The following is a 14,512-nucleotide window of genomic DNA, read 5'->3' as shown; positions in this document are numbered from 1 at the left end:
TTGTAGGAGTTCTTCATATATTCTGACTATACATTATTTGTTTGTTTAATATATATGTTGGAAATTACTTTCTCCTAGTCTGTTGGTTAGCTTTTAACTCTGGTCATACAAAAGTTTAAAATTTTGATATAGTCAAATTTATCACTGTTTTCCTTTATTGCTTCGTTGTCTTTGGTCTTCTTAAAGAAAGCTTTCCCTACCTCCAGACATCATTTTAAATAGCTGCATAATATTCCATTGTATGGATGTACCATAATTTATGAAATTCTCTCTCACTATTAGAAATTTAGCTTGTTCCATCCTTTCACTAATATAAATAATGCTGTGGAAAACAACTAAGTGTTCCACTTAATATTTCTAACACATATCTTAGTGCCTAGCAAACTAAGCATAAAATGTGTTTCTTGAATAGGGGAGGGGAGAAAGGCAGGAAGGTTTTGCCCACTCAAGGCATGTTTAAAAATGCAGCTTGATGTCAACCAAATTATTGCAGAATTAGCCCTACAATTCTACTTCTCCTTTAGCCCATCTAATCAAGAATTGACTCTGCTTCTAAAATCTAGGCATGGAAGTAAAGCTTCACTTTCGCCTTCCAAAGGGTGGGACAACTACCTGAGACATCTTTAATCACATACCTGAGTCCTCCTTCTTATCCTGACTTCAGTTTTAGGGTGCCACTTTGCTTGGTGAGTCTTCAAGGTTTACTTCTTAGAAGGTGGTAAACGAGTCTGAGAAGATGAGGCAAAGGAAGGAGAGGTCTCAGACCCAGCCGGCTGGGCTGCCACAGATTCATGAGCCCTAGCTCTATTTCCAGCAGGTGGAGTTTCACATCTTGCAGGCAGGGCTTCATTTCCAGCCAGTAGGACTCCATGTCCTGCAGGTGGGGCTCCATGTCCTGTAGGTGGGGCTCCATATCCTGCAGGCGGGGCTCTGTATCCCACTGGTGGGGCTCCATATCCCGCAGGCAGGACTCCATATCCCGGAGGTGGGGCTCCATATCCCACAGGTGGGGCTCCATATCCCGCAGGTGGGGGTCCATAGACAACAACTGGGTATGCTGCGACAGAAAAAAAATCAATTACTCATTTTTTAGAGTGGATGAGGAATCAGTGAGAAAAAAGAGGAAGATAAAAAATAACACTGAAGCAAACTGACAATAGAAGAAAATTCAGGCCGAATAATGCTAAAGCCAGATCCTTCAGCCACCAACAGCTGAAGGTTTTATCATTTCCTGTTGTGGAGGGATTCAAATTAACATGAAAACAACACTACAGTTATATCTCTACATTACTTATGGCTGTGCATCGATATATATTTTACTTAATAAAGTTTGTTTTGATTATGTAAAAAATAATACATGCTCAGTGAGGAAGATGTATTTGGAAAAGAGAGAAAAGATGAATTTTAAAAAGTCATCTATAATTCCATCATTAAAGACAAAAACCTAATATTTTAGTGTATTTTTTGTAGGATCTCTGTTAATATTTTTTAAATAATCATGATTATAACAACTGTACAATTTTTTATCTGGCTCTTTTTATTTGATCTTATAAGAAATTTCTTTATATGATTAATGTATTTCATAAATTAAAAGCTAGACAGTACTTTATCATAAGGATAGGTGCTACTTAATTCCCCTGTTGTAGGAAAGCATGTTGTTTCCAACTTTCCAATTAATATTACAATAGACATGGGTTTTATTTATTTCCTTGGCTACATTCCCAAAGTGATTTAATTGGATCAAGGTGAATGGACAACTGTCAGGTTATTTTGCTTTAATCCATATTTATGTTTAAGCTAATTAGAAAAAAACTTTAAAAGAACTGTCTTGAGGATGCTCAAAGAACTAAAGGAAGATGTGGAGAAAGTAAAAAAAACAATATAAGAATAAAATAGAATTATCAATAAAGAGATGGAAAATCCACCAACACTAAAAAGAAATTCTGGAGCTGAAAAGTACCATAACTGAAATGAAAAATTCACTAGAGGGATTCAAATTTAGATTTGAGCAGATATAAGAAAGAATCAATGAACTTGAAGACAGGACGATGGAAATTGTTGACACTAAGGAATAGAAAGAAAAAAGATTGAAGAAAAGTGTACAGAGCCTAAGGGACCAGTGGGACACCATCTAGCAGACAAACATATGCAGTGTGGAAGTTCCAGGAGGATGAGAGAGAGAGAAAAGAATAGAGAGAATATTTCAGGAAATAATGGCTGAAATTTTCCCAAATTTTATGAAAGACATGAATATAAACATCCAAGAAGCTAAACAAACACCAGGTAAGATGAACTCAAAGATATCCACACTGAGATACATTACAATCAGACTTTCAAAAGCCAAATATAAAGAGAGAATCTTGAGAGCAGCAAGAGAGAAGTGAATCATCACATACAAGGGATCCTCAATAAGATAATAAGCAAATTTCTCATCAGAAATTTTGGAGGCCAGAAAAAAAGTGTCAAACAGGCATCCTATATTCCTGGCCAAATTCCTTCAAGAGTGAGAAATTAAGACATTCCCGCATAAACAAAAGCTGAGGGAGTTCATTACCACCAGACTTGCCCTGCAAGAAAAGCTCAGGGAGGGGGCTGGCCCCGTGGCCGAGTGGTTAAGTTCGCGCGCTCCGCTGCAGGCGGCCCAGTGTTTCGTCGGTTCGAATCCTGGGCGCGGACATGGCACTGCTCGTCAGACCACGCTGAGGCAGCGTCCCACATGCCGCAACTAGAGGAACCCACAACGAAGAATATACAACTATGTACCGGGGGGCTTTGGGGAGAAAAAGGAAAAAATAAAATCTTTTAAAAAAAAAAAAAAAAAAGAAAAGCTCAGGGAGCCCTGCAGGGTGAAAAGAAAAGACACTAGACAGTAATCTGAAGCTATATTAGGAAATAAAGATCTCAATAAAGGTAAATCATTGGGCAATTATAAAACCTAGTATTACTGTAACAATGGTTTGTAATTCCATTTTTTCTTTTCCACATAATTCATTTATATCTACATATATTTATGAGTCATAAAGAATTATTAGATTATGCTTTTTGGGCACACAATGTATAAAGATGTAATTTTGTGACATCAACTGAAAGGGGTCAAGACAGAGCTGTAAAGGTACAGAGTATTTGTATGTTATTGAAACTAAGCTAGTAAAAAATTCAAATTAGTGTTATAACTTTAGGATGTTAAATGTAACCCCCACAGTAATCACAAACTGTTCTATAGGTATAGAATATAGACAAAAGTAAATGAAAAAGAAATTTAAACTTTTCACTATAAAAAATCTAATAAACACAAAAGAGGGCAATAATGCAGGAAATGAGAGACAAAAAAGCTATAAGGCATATAGAAACCAAATAGCAAATGACACAACTAAGGCCCCATTATCAGTAATTACTTTAAATGTAAATAGATTAAACTCTCCAATCAAAAGACAGAGACTGGGGCTGGCCCAGTGGCATAACAGTTAAGTTCATGCATTCCGCTTCAGGGTTCAGCGCAGGGTTTGCCAGTTCGGATCCTGGGCGCCAATACATTTCTATTTTTTTTTCTCTTGCAGAGGAAAATTTGCCCTGAGCTAACATCTGTGCCAGTCTTCCTCTATTTTGTATATAGGTCACCACCACAGCATGGCTGCTGCGTAGTATAGGTCCACACCCAGGAACTGAACCCAGGCCGCCAAAGTGAAGTGCGCCGAACTTAACCACTAGGCCGTGGAGCCAGCCCCCATCCCTTTCTATAATTTTGCCATTTCTAGAATGTTGTATAAATGGAATCATGCAGTATCTAAGCTTTGGGGACAGGCTTTTTTCACTCAGCATAATTCTCTTGAGACTGTGTATCAATAATTTGTTCCTTTTTATTGTTGAGTAGTGTTTCATGGTATAGATGTACCACTATATGTGTAAGCATTCAGCAGTTTAAGGCTATCTGTGTTTCTGCTATCTAGGTTTTGGTTGTTTTGAGTAAAGCTGCTATAAACATTTGTGTACAGGTTTTTGTGTGAACATAAGTTTTCATTTCTCACACTCATTAGGATGGCTACTATCACAAAAAAAAACCCAGAAAACAAGTCTTGACAAGAATGTAGAGAAACTGGAACACTTGTGCACTGTTCACAGGAATCTAAAATGGTACAGCCACTGTGGAAAACAGTATGGAGTTTCCTCAAAAAAATAAAAAATAGAACTACCATATGATCTAGCAATTCTACTTTGGGGCATATACCCAAAAGAATTGAAAGCAGGGTCTCAAAGAGCTATTTGTACTCCCAGGTTCATAGCAGCATAATTCACAATAGCTAATAGAATGAGTTAGGAAGTGATCCCTCCTCTTCAATTTTTTGGAAAAGTTTGAGAAGAAATGGTATTAGTTTTTCTTTAAACGTTTGGTAGAATTTACCAGTGAAACCATTAGGTCCAGGACTTTTCTTGGTTGGGAGATTTTTGATTATTGATTCAATCTCCTTACCAGGTCTATTCAGATTTTCTATTTCTTCATGATTTAGTCTTAGTAGGTTTTGTGTTTCTAGGAATTCGTTCACTGCATCTAGGTTATCCAATTTGTTGATGTATAGTTGTTCATAGTACTCTATTATAATTCTTTCTATTTCTGTAGAATCAATAGTAATGTCTCCACTTTCATTTATGATTTTAATAATTTGAGTTTTCTCTCTTTTTCTCTTGGTCAGTTTAGCTAAAGGTTTGTCAATTTTGTGGATCTTTTTAAAGTACCAACTTTTGGTTTCACTGATTTTCCTCTATGCTCTATTTCATTTATCACTTCTGTAGTCTGTATTATTTCCTTCCTTCTGATAGCTTTGCGTTTAGTCTGTACTTCTTTTGATAGTTCCTTAAGTTAAGTTAGGTTGTTGATTTGACATGTTTCTTGTTTTTTAACGTAGGCATTTATAGCTACTTTATAAATTTATAAATTTCCCCCTTAGCACCACTTTTGCTGTGTCCTGTAGGTTTTGGTATGTTGTGTTTTCATTTTCAGTCTCTAAGTATTTTCTACTTTCCCTTGTAATTTCTTCCTGATCCATTGGTTCTTTAAGAGTGTGTTATTTAATTTTCAGCACAGATTAGTGGTTGCCATAGGTTAAAGAGGAGGAGAGTGTGGAAGGGAAGTAGGCATAGCTATAAAAAGGCAACATGAGGGATCCTTGTGGTGATGGAAATGTTCTGCAATTTGATTGTATCAATGCCAATATCCTGGCTGTGATATTGTACTATAGTTCTACAAGATATTACCAATGGGATAAACTGGGAAAAATGTATAAGGGAATCTCTCTGTATTACTTCTTAAGACTGTATGTGAATCTACAGTTATCTCAAAATAAAAAGTTTGATTTAGTAAAGCATAGTTCCAGCAATAGAGAATCCAAAAAGGAAATTAAGAAAACAATTCCATTGAATAAAATACCTAGGAATAAATGTAACCACGGAGGTGAAAGACTTGTGCACTGAAAACTACAAAACATTACTGAGAGAAATTAAAGAAGACCCAAATAATGGAAAGACTTCCCATGTTCATGGATTGGAAGACTTAATATTAAGTTAAGATAGCAATTCTCCCCAAAGTGATCCACGAATTCAATGCAATCCCTATCAAAATTCCAATGGCCTTTTTTGCAGAAATGGAAAAGCTGATTCTCAAATTCATACGGAACTGCAAGGGACCAGGGATAGCCAAAACAATATTGAAAAAGAAATACAAAATAGGAAGACTCACACTTTACTATTTCAAAACTTGCTACAAAACTATAGTAATCAAAACAGCGTTGTAGTGGCATAAGGTAGATTTATATACTAATGGAATAGATTTGAGAGTCCAGGAATAAACCTAAACATCTATGACCAATTTATTTGCAACAAGAATGCCAAGACCATTCAGTGGGGAAAGAATAGTCTCTTCAGCAAATGATGCTGAGACAACTGGGTAACCACATGCAAAAGAATGAAGTTGGAATGTAACCTCACTCCATATACAAAAATTAGCTCATAATGAATCAACAACCTAAATATAATGGCCCAAATTATAAAACTCTTAGGTGAAAAAACAATAGGGGCATATTTTCATGACATTGGACTTGGCAATGGATTCTTAAATTTGACACCAAAAGCACAAGTAACAAGAGAAAAAACAGTTAAATTCGATAAAAATTATAAACTGTGCAGCAGAGGACATTATCAAAAATGTGAAAGACAACATACAGAATGGGAAAACATATTTGTAAATCCCATATCTGATAGGAGTTTAATATCCAGAATATATAAAGAACTCTTACAACTCGACAACAAAAAGATAAACTACCCAAGTAAAAAATGAGCAAAGGACTTCAATAGATACATCACCAACGAAGACATACAAATGGCCAGCAAGCACATGAAAAGATGTTCAACATCACTGGTCATTAAGGAAATGCAAATTAAAACCACAGCGAGAGACCACCTCACACACATTAGGATGGCTTTAATATAAACAAAAACAACAACAAAAAAACGAAAATAAGTGTTGGCAAGGATGTGGAGAAATAGGAACTTGTACACTGCTGGTGGGAATGTTAAATAGTGCAGTTGCTGTGGAAAACAGCTTAGTGGTTCCTCAAAAAGTTAAACATTGAATTACTATGCAATCCAGTAATTCCAATCCTAGGTATGTACTCAAGAGGAGTGAAAACACATGTCCACACAGAAAGCTATATACAAATGTTTACATTTTATAGCAGCTATTATTCATAACAGCCAAAAGGTGGAAACAAGGCAAATGTCCATCAATGGATGAATAGATAAACAAATTTTGGTACATACATACAATAGAATATTATTCAGCCACAAAAAGAATAAAGTACTGACACATGCTACAACTTGGATGAACCTTGAAAATATTACGCTAAGTGAGATAAGCCAAACACAAAAGGTCACATGTTCTATGATTCCTTTCATGTGATATACTCAGAACAGGCAAATCAATAGAGACAAAAAGCAGATGAGAGGATACCAAGAGATGTAGGGAGGAGACAATGGGGAATGATTACTTAGTGGGTAGGGAGTGTTTTTATGGGGTGTTGAAAAAGTTTTAAAATTAGAGAGAGCTGATGGTTGCACAACATTGTGAATATACTAAAAGCACTGAATGGTACTTTTTTTTTTTTGAGGAAGATTAGCCCTGAGCTAACTGCTGCCAATCCTCCTCTTTTCACTGAGGAACACTGGCCCTGACTAACATCCGTGCCCACCTTCCTCTACTTTATATGTGGGACACCTACTACAGCATGGCGTGCCAGGCGGCGCCATGTCCACACCAGGGATCCAAACTGACGAACCCCGGGCCGCCAAAGCGGAACGGGCGAACTTTGCTGCGCCACCGGGCTGGCCCCTGAATGGTATAATTTTAAATGGTTAATTGTATGTTATATGAATTTCAACTCAATAAAAAAATGTTTTATAAAACCTTAGCAACACTTACTTTTAGATTTTGAATGTTAGATTTTAAAAATCGTTAAAAACTAAGGTAACTATTAAGGTTACAAATAAATATCCTTTCGGGGCTGGCCCCGTGGCCGAGTGGTTAAGTTCGCGCACTCCGCTGCAGGCGGCCCAGTGTTTCGTTGGTTCCAATCCTGGGCGCGGACATGGCACTGCTCATCAAACCACGCTGAGGCAGCATCCCACATGCCACAACTAGAAGGACCCACAACGAAGAATATACAACTATGTACCGGGGGGCTTTGGGGAGAAAAAGGAAAAAAATAAAATCTTGAAAAAATAAATAAATAAATAAATATCCTTTAGTTGTATACAAAACTAAAAGTTGATGGACATGCACATCATGCTCTAAGGACAAGCCAAGAAAGGGCCCACATTTTTGGGTCTGTTGGCAGTTAAGAGACCCTTTGTGGTCCACCAGTAGGCTGTAGACCACAATTGAGAATCCCTCAGCTATCATGTTCCTCCCAGGAACAGAAGTCAGCAGCTGTGGACAGGCACAACTGTTAAGGGGTACCAGGCACACAGCTCAGAGCTGCAGTCCTCAGCAAGGTTGAAGGGCACGGCACAAGCATGGTGGCTATGCTTGTGTGAAATGGGCAGGGGGAAGTGGGCAGGACCATACGTTTTCTGCTCAGGCTGTAAGCAGGAAACGACTGTTCCCACTAACGGGAGTTGCCCAGGTAGGCTCCATTTTTGTATGTTACAGTTAAAAGGAAGCCTGAAACCAAAGCCCGGTCACTTGTTGACTTGCCACTAGGTTTCAGTCTGGAGATAAAGTCACAGACTCAACCATTTTCCAACCCCCCAAACCTCTGCTGCTTCTTCTACAGTACAATTGGAGGCAAGCTAGCAGCGACTAGATCTTTGAGCCCATGGCATATTTTTCCACCTCCCAGGAAGAACCTCCCTGCCATACCTTACCTGGGCCAGGCATCTGTTGGGTGCCCATCATGCTTCCCTGACAGGTAACTACACTCAGTCCTGGAGCACCGAACCAGCAAGTTACACTTCCAAGTGGAACTCCGCTGGCAGCTGAGAAGACAAGTTTAGCAAAATGGGACTGTAATTCTTTTAAGTCAGATGTAGTAGCTATCAACCAAATAAATCAGAGTATTAACCATCCCCTTAGATGTGAGTCCAACAATGCTCCCAGGATACAAGATTAAAAAAATACGTACCACCCTTGTCCTGAACCATATGCTTCTTGAGGGCAGAGATTGTGTCTTATTTGCCTGTGCTTATTCAGGACCTGGCACTGACAGCAGCTGACACAGATGACCACTCAGCATTGCTTGAAACTTTCTCCTCCCTTGACTTGTGGGACAACAAACTCACTTGATTCTCCTCCTACCTCTCCATCAGCCCCTTCTCAATCTTCATTGCAGGTCACTCCTCCCTGCCCATCCCTTGAATGGAGAGGACCCTTGGAATGCCATCCATAATTCACTGAATGAGCCTATCACTCACATAGCTCCAGAGATGACCTGTGTGCTGAGAATTTCCAAATCAGTTTCTAGATACAGTTCATCTTTGGAGCTCCAAGCTGAATGTCCTCTGGCCTCTAGCATTAGCATGTACTTCACACTTAATATGGTACACAGGTTAAGAGTGGAGGCTTAAAATGACACAATATCCTTTATAGAGTATTCCTGCCAAAATGCAATGACCTGGATATAATCATGAGGAAACAGACAAACTCAAATTAAGGGACATTCTACAAAACAATAAGCCTGTATTCTTTTTAAAATGTCAATATCATGAAAGACAAAGAAAGGCTAAGTCCAGATTAAAGGATACCAAAGAAATAGGACCACGAAATTCCATGTGTGATCCAGGATTAGATCCTGGACTGGAAAAAAAAAAGTACTATTAGAATTAGGAACAGTAATGAGTCAATCATTTGAGTTTGAATATAAACTATGCATTAAATAGTATTGTTTCAACATTACATTTTCTGAATTTGATAAACACACTGAGGTTAGACAAGAGAATGCCCTTGTTCATAAGAGATACACATTCAACTATTTAGGAATAAAGGAAATGCTCTTTGTGACTTACTCTCAAATAGTTCAGTGAAAATAAAAGCAAAAAATAATAAGATAAAGCAAATGTGGGAAAATGTTAATAAAGGGTGAATCTAGACGAAGGATTCATGGGAGTTCACTGCAATATTCTTGCAACTTTTCTATAAACTTGATTTTTTAAAAAATAAAAAGTTTAAAAAGAGAGAAAGAGTAGGTTTAGGATTCAAATTCCAGTTCCATCACTTGCTAACTAAATAGCCTTGGGAAATTATATAACCATCACTGACTCAGTTTCCCCAGCTATAAATTGAAGATAATGATAGTACCTACATTATAAGGTTTTCGTGAGGATTAAATATATTGACACATGTAAAGGGCTTCGAACATTGCCCAGTATATGGTAAGTATTCAATAAATATTAGCTAGTATTATTATGTCTAAAATTGAACTCATTTCCTCTCCAACTTAGACTGTCTCTTATATTCTTGACCATGGTTTATAGCATCATGATCCAGTCAGTCTTCTAAGCTAGAAACTTCACTCCATCCTTGTGTGTGTCCCCCGCACTTTGTCCACGCCTCTATTACAACACATGCCACAAGATAGGATAATGTATTTGCATATGTCTGTCTCTACTAAAGTGTGTTTGTTTAAACTAGATTGGAGTTGGGGATAGAAGGCAAGGGAGAAAGGAAAAGAGCATGCCAGACAGCAAATAGCATGAAGGCTCAGAAGTGAGAGAACAAGGCACAAAGAAGTCCTGTTGGACTGGAGTACAAAAGGTGAGAGAGTGAAGGGCATGAACTGAGGCTAGACTGAACAAAAATATATCATAAAAAAAATTATTTGTACTCAAAGTTTGAAAGAGTTTTCTGGTACTTCTATTAGATCAGGTCTGCAAGGCTTGACAGTGCCTCTTCCCTCCTCTCAAGGAAGATAGGGACTAAACCTAAGAGAATCAAAGGCAAAGCCAGCAAGGAGAGAAGACAAAGAACCATCCCAAGGGAAGAAGAGCTAAGAAAACTGGGGCTCCCTGACCTGCGAAAGAGACTACTCAACAATATATGAGACCAGCATTTATATGGACAAAAGACGATCAGGTCAAACAGTCTTTCAGACGTCTGACTGTAAACTCCCACCACACTGCAAACTCAGGGAGAGACTGAATAACCTTTGTGTTCCCAGCAGGTAGTACGGTACTCGGCACACAGTAGGTAGGCTTAGGAAATGCCTGCGGAATACATGTGCAACTACCAACTGCCTGACCACAGAGGCTAGAAAATCTTGACTGGTTAACAGTCCTGTCACAATTTGATAGGCCTCAAAACCCCACAGTGCCTAAGATCTTTATAATTATCGCTCACCAGCAGAGGCAGCTTTCATCATCAACTGGGCAAACTGGACAGCGCCTCCTTTTCTGAAGCTTAACTTAAAAGTAGCCTGTCCTTCCCAGCCACCTGGGGAAAGAAACGGCACACACATACTAAAAGGCAGGCACAGCTGGCAACAGAACTGCCACAAACAGTGAGAGACGCACTACCCAAAGAAGCATGGCAGCTTTTGCTTGACTTCCAACATGAGCCAAGTCTGAATCCCAAACCTTCTGGAAGCTTTTGAGAAAAAAAAAATTCTGAGGGGGAACACTTACCATCTGGAGCTGCCTGAATGGTTCCTTTAATGTAGTTGGCGGCAAAGACTGGCTGCTCAAGTGTCCAGTTACTCATCAGATCAAACGGCATCATAAAAGAAAGCATGGGATCGTTGACTGAGGGTAAAGTCACGAAGATCACCTAAGAGAAGAAAAAATCTTTGGAAAAGGAACACAATTTGTCCATAGATTGAGACATACAAGAGTAATAATAAGGTCAAGGCCGCTTTGGCATCCTGGCCTAATTAAGAAACATCACCCGTTTTCTTCCATAGCTCTTCAACTCGGAAAAATCTCCAGGTACAAAATGTTTTAAAATACTTTGAAAGTCAATGTTTAACCTCTCTCCATTTTAAGGAAAACACATGTAGGGTTAATCAAATCAAAGTAGAAGTAGAAATTACCCGGTATGAAGTGAGAAATAATGTTCCCCTCTTTGTACCACTAAAGAGATTGGATCCCTCTGGTTGCTGTGGGAAGGAGAGGTACACTTCCTGACATTGCTGCAAGACACTGAGGAAAAAACCGACAGACAGCACACAAATTAGATGTTATATAAAATGGTACACATAACGCCCTTAGCATAGTTCCTAGCCTGGAGGAAGCACTCAATAAATGTCAGCTGCTGCTGCTGCTGCTACTACTATGACTACTATTTTATTGAAATAGAAAGGAATTTAAATGATCATATTCTCTGACCATTCACATTTATTCTTCTCCCTCTTTACTCCACTGGGTTCTTTTCTCTCTTATCAAACCTACTTGTATTCTTAGTGTTTATTCACTAATTCTTATACTTCTTGTGCAGGAAGTATAAAGGACTGTGCTAAGGGAAATGTTTCTTTGGCTCTGGTAAAAAAGGCAAGGTACACAGAGCGCTCTAGAATCCTCTGACGTGTTCCCTCTGCCTGTCATGTTCTCCCTTCACTCTTAACCCAAAAAATTTGAACTCATCCTATTCTCACTCATAGAATCTTTTGGGGGTTTTTCGTTAGTAATTATTATACTATATATGTGTTTATTTGTTTAACGTCTTCCCTAATGATCATTAGGGACAATGTCTGCTTTCTTTGCCACTGTAGCCCCAGCAAACAGTGGGTGCTACTAAATATATATTGAAAGAATGAGTGAATGAAAACATGAATACAAATAATAACGCAAGCAATATATGACATATATAAATGACACAAAAATGTCATGGCAATTTAGTGGAAGGAGGAATTAGTTTTGGTTGAAGTAATTAGGAATGACTTTATAGAAAGGTGGAAATTTGAGCTGATTCTGAAGAGATGAATAGTGTTTCAGGAGGCAGAGGTGAGGCTAGGGAACAATCCAGATGGGGAACAAACGGCATCAACGGAGGCACGCAGTGGAAAGCAAACTACTTGGAAGAAGCCTACCTGTGTGGATTCATCAAAACAGCATGGAAGCAAGGTTAGTAAGGGAGATAAAACTGGAAAGCCATGCTGGCACCAGAATTTGGAAACGTCGTTTGATAGACAAGGAGGAACTGTGAGCTGCAGCTGTCTCAGCAGGGCAGTCACATGATCAAGAAGGTGGTGTATTTCAGAGGAACCAGTTTAAAAGTCCTGACGTGAGGTAATAAGAACTGGAAGTAGGGTGGTGGTGTGTAGATAAAAAGGGCTTTTTAAAATACAGAATGTCAGCAAAAATGGTGAAATAGGGAAGTCCAAAAGTCAGTCCAGAATTCCGGAATCTAACCAGATTTTATAGGAACCAAGGGAATGTTAAATCAAGAAAAAAATAGCTGAATCTCAATAAAAGAGCTTTGTGGGGGCTGGCCCTGTGGTCAAGTGGTTAACTTCACGTGCTCCACTGCAGGCAGCCCAGTGTTTCGTTGGTTCAAGTCCTGGGTGCGGACATGGTACTGCTCATCAAGCTATGCTGAGGCAGCGTCCCGCATGCCACAACTAGAAGGACCCACAACGAAGAATATACAACTATGTACCAGGGGGCTTCAGGGAGAAAAAGGAAAAAATAAAATCTTAAAAAAAAAAAAAAGAGCTTTGTGGTATTTTAACTTACCCTGGTACCATCCTCCACTCCCCAACTTGACAACAATCTTGAAAACAACAACTCACATTTCTAGTATAGGTACCAAGTACCAGAGGGAGCAGAACAGACCTTATTCTCAAAGAATTGTGGTTGTTTGTTTTGACCTGTTTGGTGGCTCCCTGAAAGACTAGCTCAAAGGGTGTGTGCCTAATTCAGAACTCTCCCAGGACTGAGGTGATTACCCACGGCACATCTGTCAAAAATATTTAAAGGCAATTGTATCAGTTGCTATTGTCTGGAGCAAAGGATGACATTTTGTTCAAACAATAAACAAAAAACAAAAATTAGGGAGGAAAGGCTGGGGAATGAGATGCTTTGTGGAATAAAGGCTTTGAAAAGCTCTGACATTCACAGGAATCTAAAAAGCCACATGCATACATGCCCAGGGTTGGTTCATGCTCAGAAGAAACCAGAGAAGGCCCTAAACTTTTACCTTTGGCTGATGATGAGGCTTTGCTCAAGCAGGAAATGAAAGCTATGACAGAGCTGTGAACTCCCTGGCTGAGTGATAAAGATGTGCTCCAACACACACACACACACACACACACACACACACACACACACACAGCCCATCTGCAAAGGCTGGGAGATTTTTTTGTTGTTGTTCCAGACATGTAAGTAAATTGTCAAGTCACTAGCTGGCCACTAAGTTAACATGAAAGAGACTTCAGTGGCTGCACATGACAAAGAATATAAACTTTACAAAATTTATAGATCAGAAAAGTGACTAAACAATAAACAATAACTACAACAAGCAGCAACAACATAACCTGAGGAAGACAGTGAATCTGATTTCCAGAGTAGCCACATTATATTCAAAATGTTAAGTTTTCAACAAAAAATCATAAGGCAAAACCCAAACTTTCTCCTGTGAACAAGAGAAAAAGAAATTAATGGAAACTGTCCCTTAGGACAGACACTGGCTTAACTGGACATAGATTTTAAATGACTTTAAGTATGCTCAAGAGTTAAAGGAAACCATGTCTAAAGAACTAAAGGAAAGAATGAGAACAATGTCTCAAAGGAGAGGATATCAATAGAGAGACACAAATTATAAAAAGAAACCAAATATAAATTCTGGAGTTGAAGACTACAATAACTGAAATGAAAAATTCAATAGTGGGGAACTCGATGGCAGACTTCAGCAGGCAGAAGAAAGAACCAGTGAACTTGAAGATAGGTCAACTGAGAATAACAGTTACTACTCAAGTAACAGAAATAGAATGAATGAAGAAAATAAACAGAGTCTAACAGACCTGTGAGACACAATCCA

The 14,512-nt window shown here is 38.7% G+C and overlaps 1 protein-coding gene across 2 annotated transcripts in view; it reads right to left on the bottom strand.

Annotated features, from left to right (window-relative positions):
• WBP2NL (WBP2 N-terminal like) overlaps positions 1-14,512 on the bottom strand; it is a 42,545-nt gene that overhangs the window by 7,626 nt on the left and 20,407 nt on the right. For both annotated transcript variants that reach the window (XM_070599661.1, XM_070599660.1), the window contains exons 2-6: positions 11,568-11,676; positions 11,164-11,305; positions 10,880-10,972; positions 8,413-8,523; positions 636-1,057 (exon numbers count right to left, since the gene is read on the bottom strand). In XM_070599661.1, coding sequence (XP_070455762.1) covers positions 702-1,057; positions 8,413-8,523; positions 10,880-10,972; positions 11,164-11,305; positions 11,568-11,676 — 811 coding nt within the window. In that variant the 3' untranslated portion in view covers positions 636-701. The remainder of the gene's footprint in view (positions 1-635; positions 1,058-8,412; positions 8,524-10,879; positions 10,973-11,163; positions 11,306-11,567; positions 11,677-14,512) is intronic.

The sequence above is a fragment of the Equus przewalskii genome, chromosome 29 (assembly GCF_037783145.1).
Source record: "Equus przewalskii isolate Varuska chromosome 29, EquPr2, whole genome shotgun sequence".
In the NCBI taxonomy this organism is placed as follows: domain Eukaryota; kingdom Metazoa; phylum Chordata; class Mammalia; order Perissodactyla; family Equidae; genus Equus; species Equus przewalskii.
This window is presented reverse-complemented; position numbering and strand designations above follow the sequence as displayed.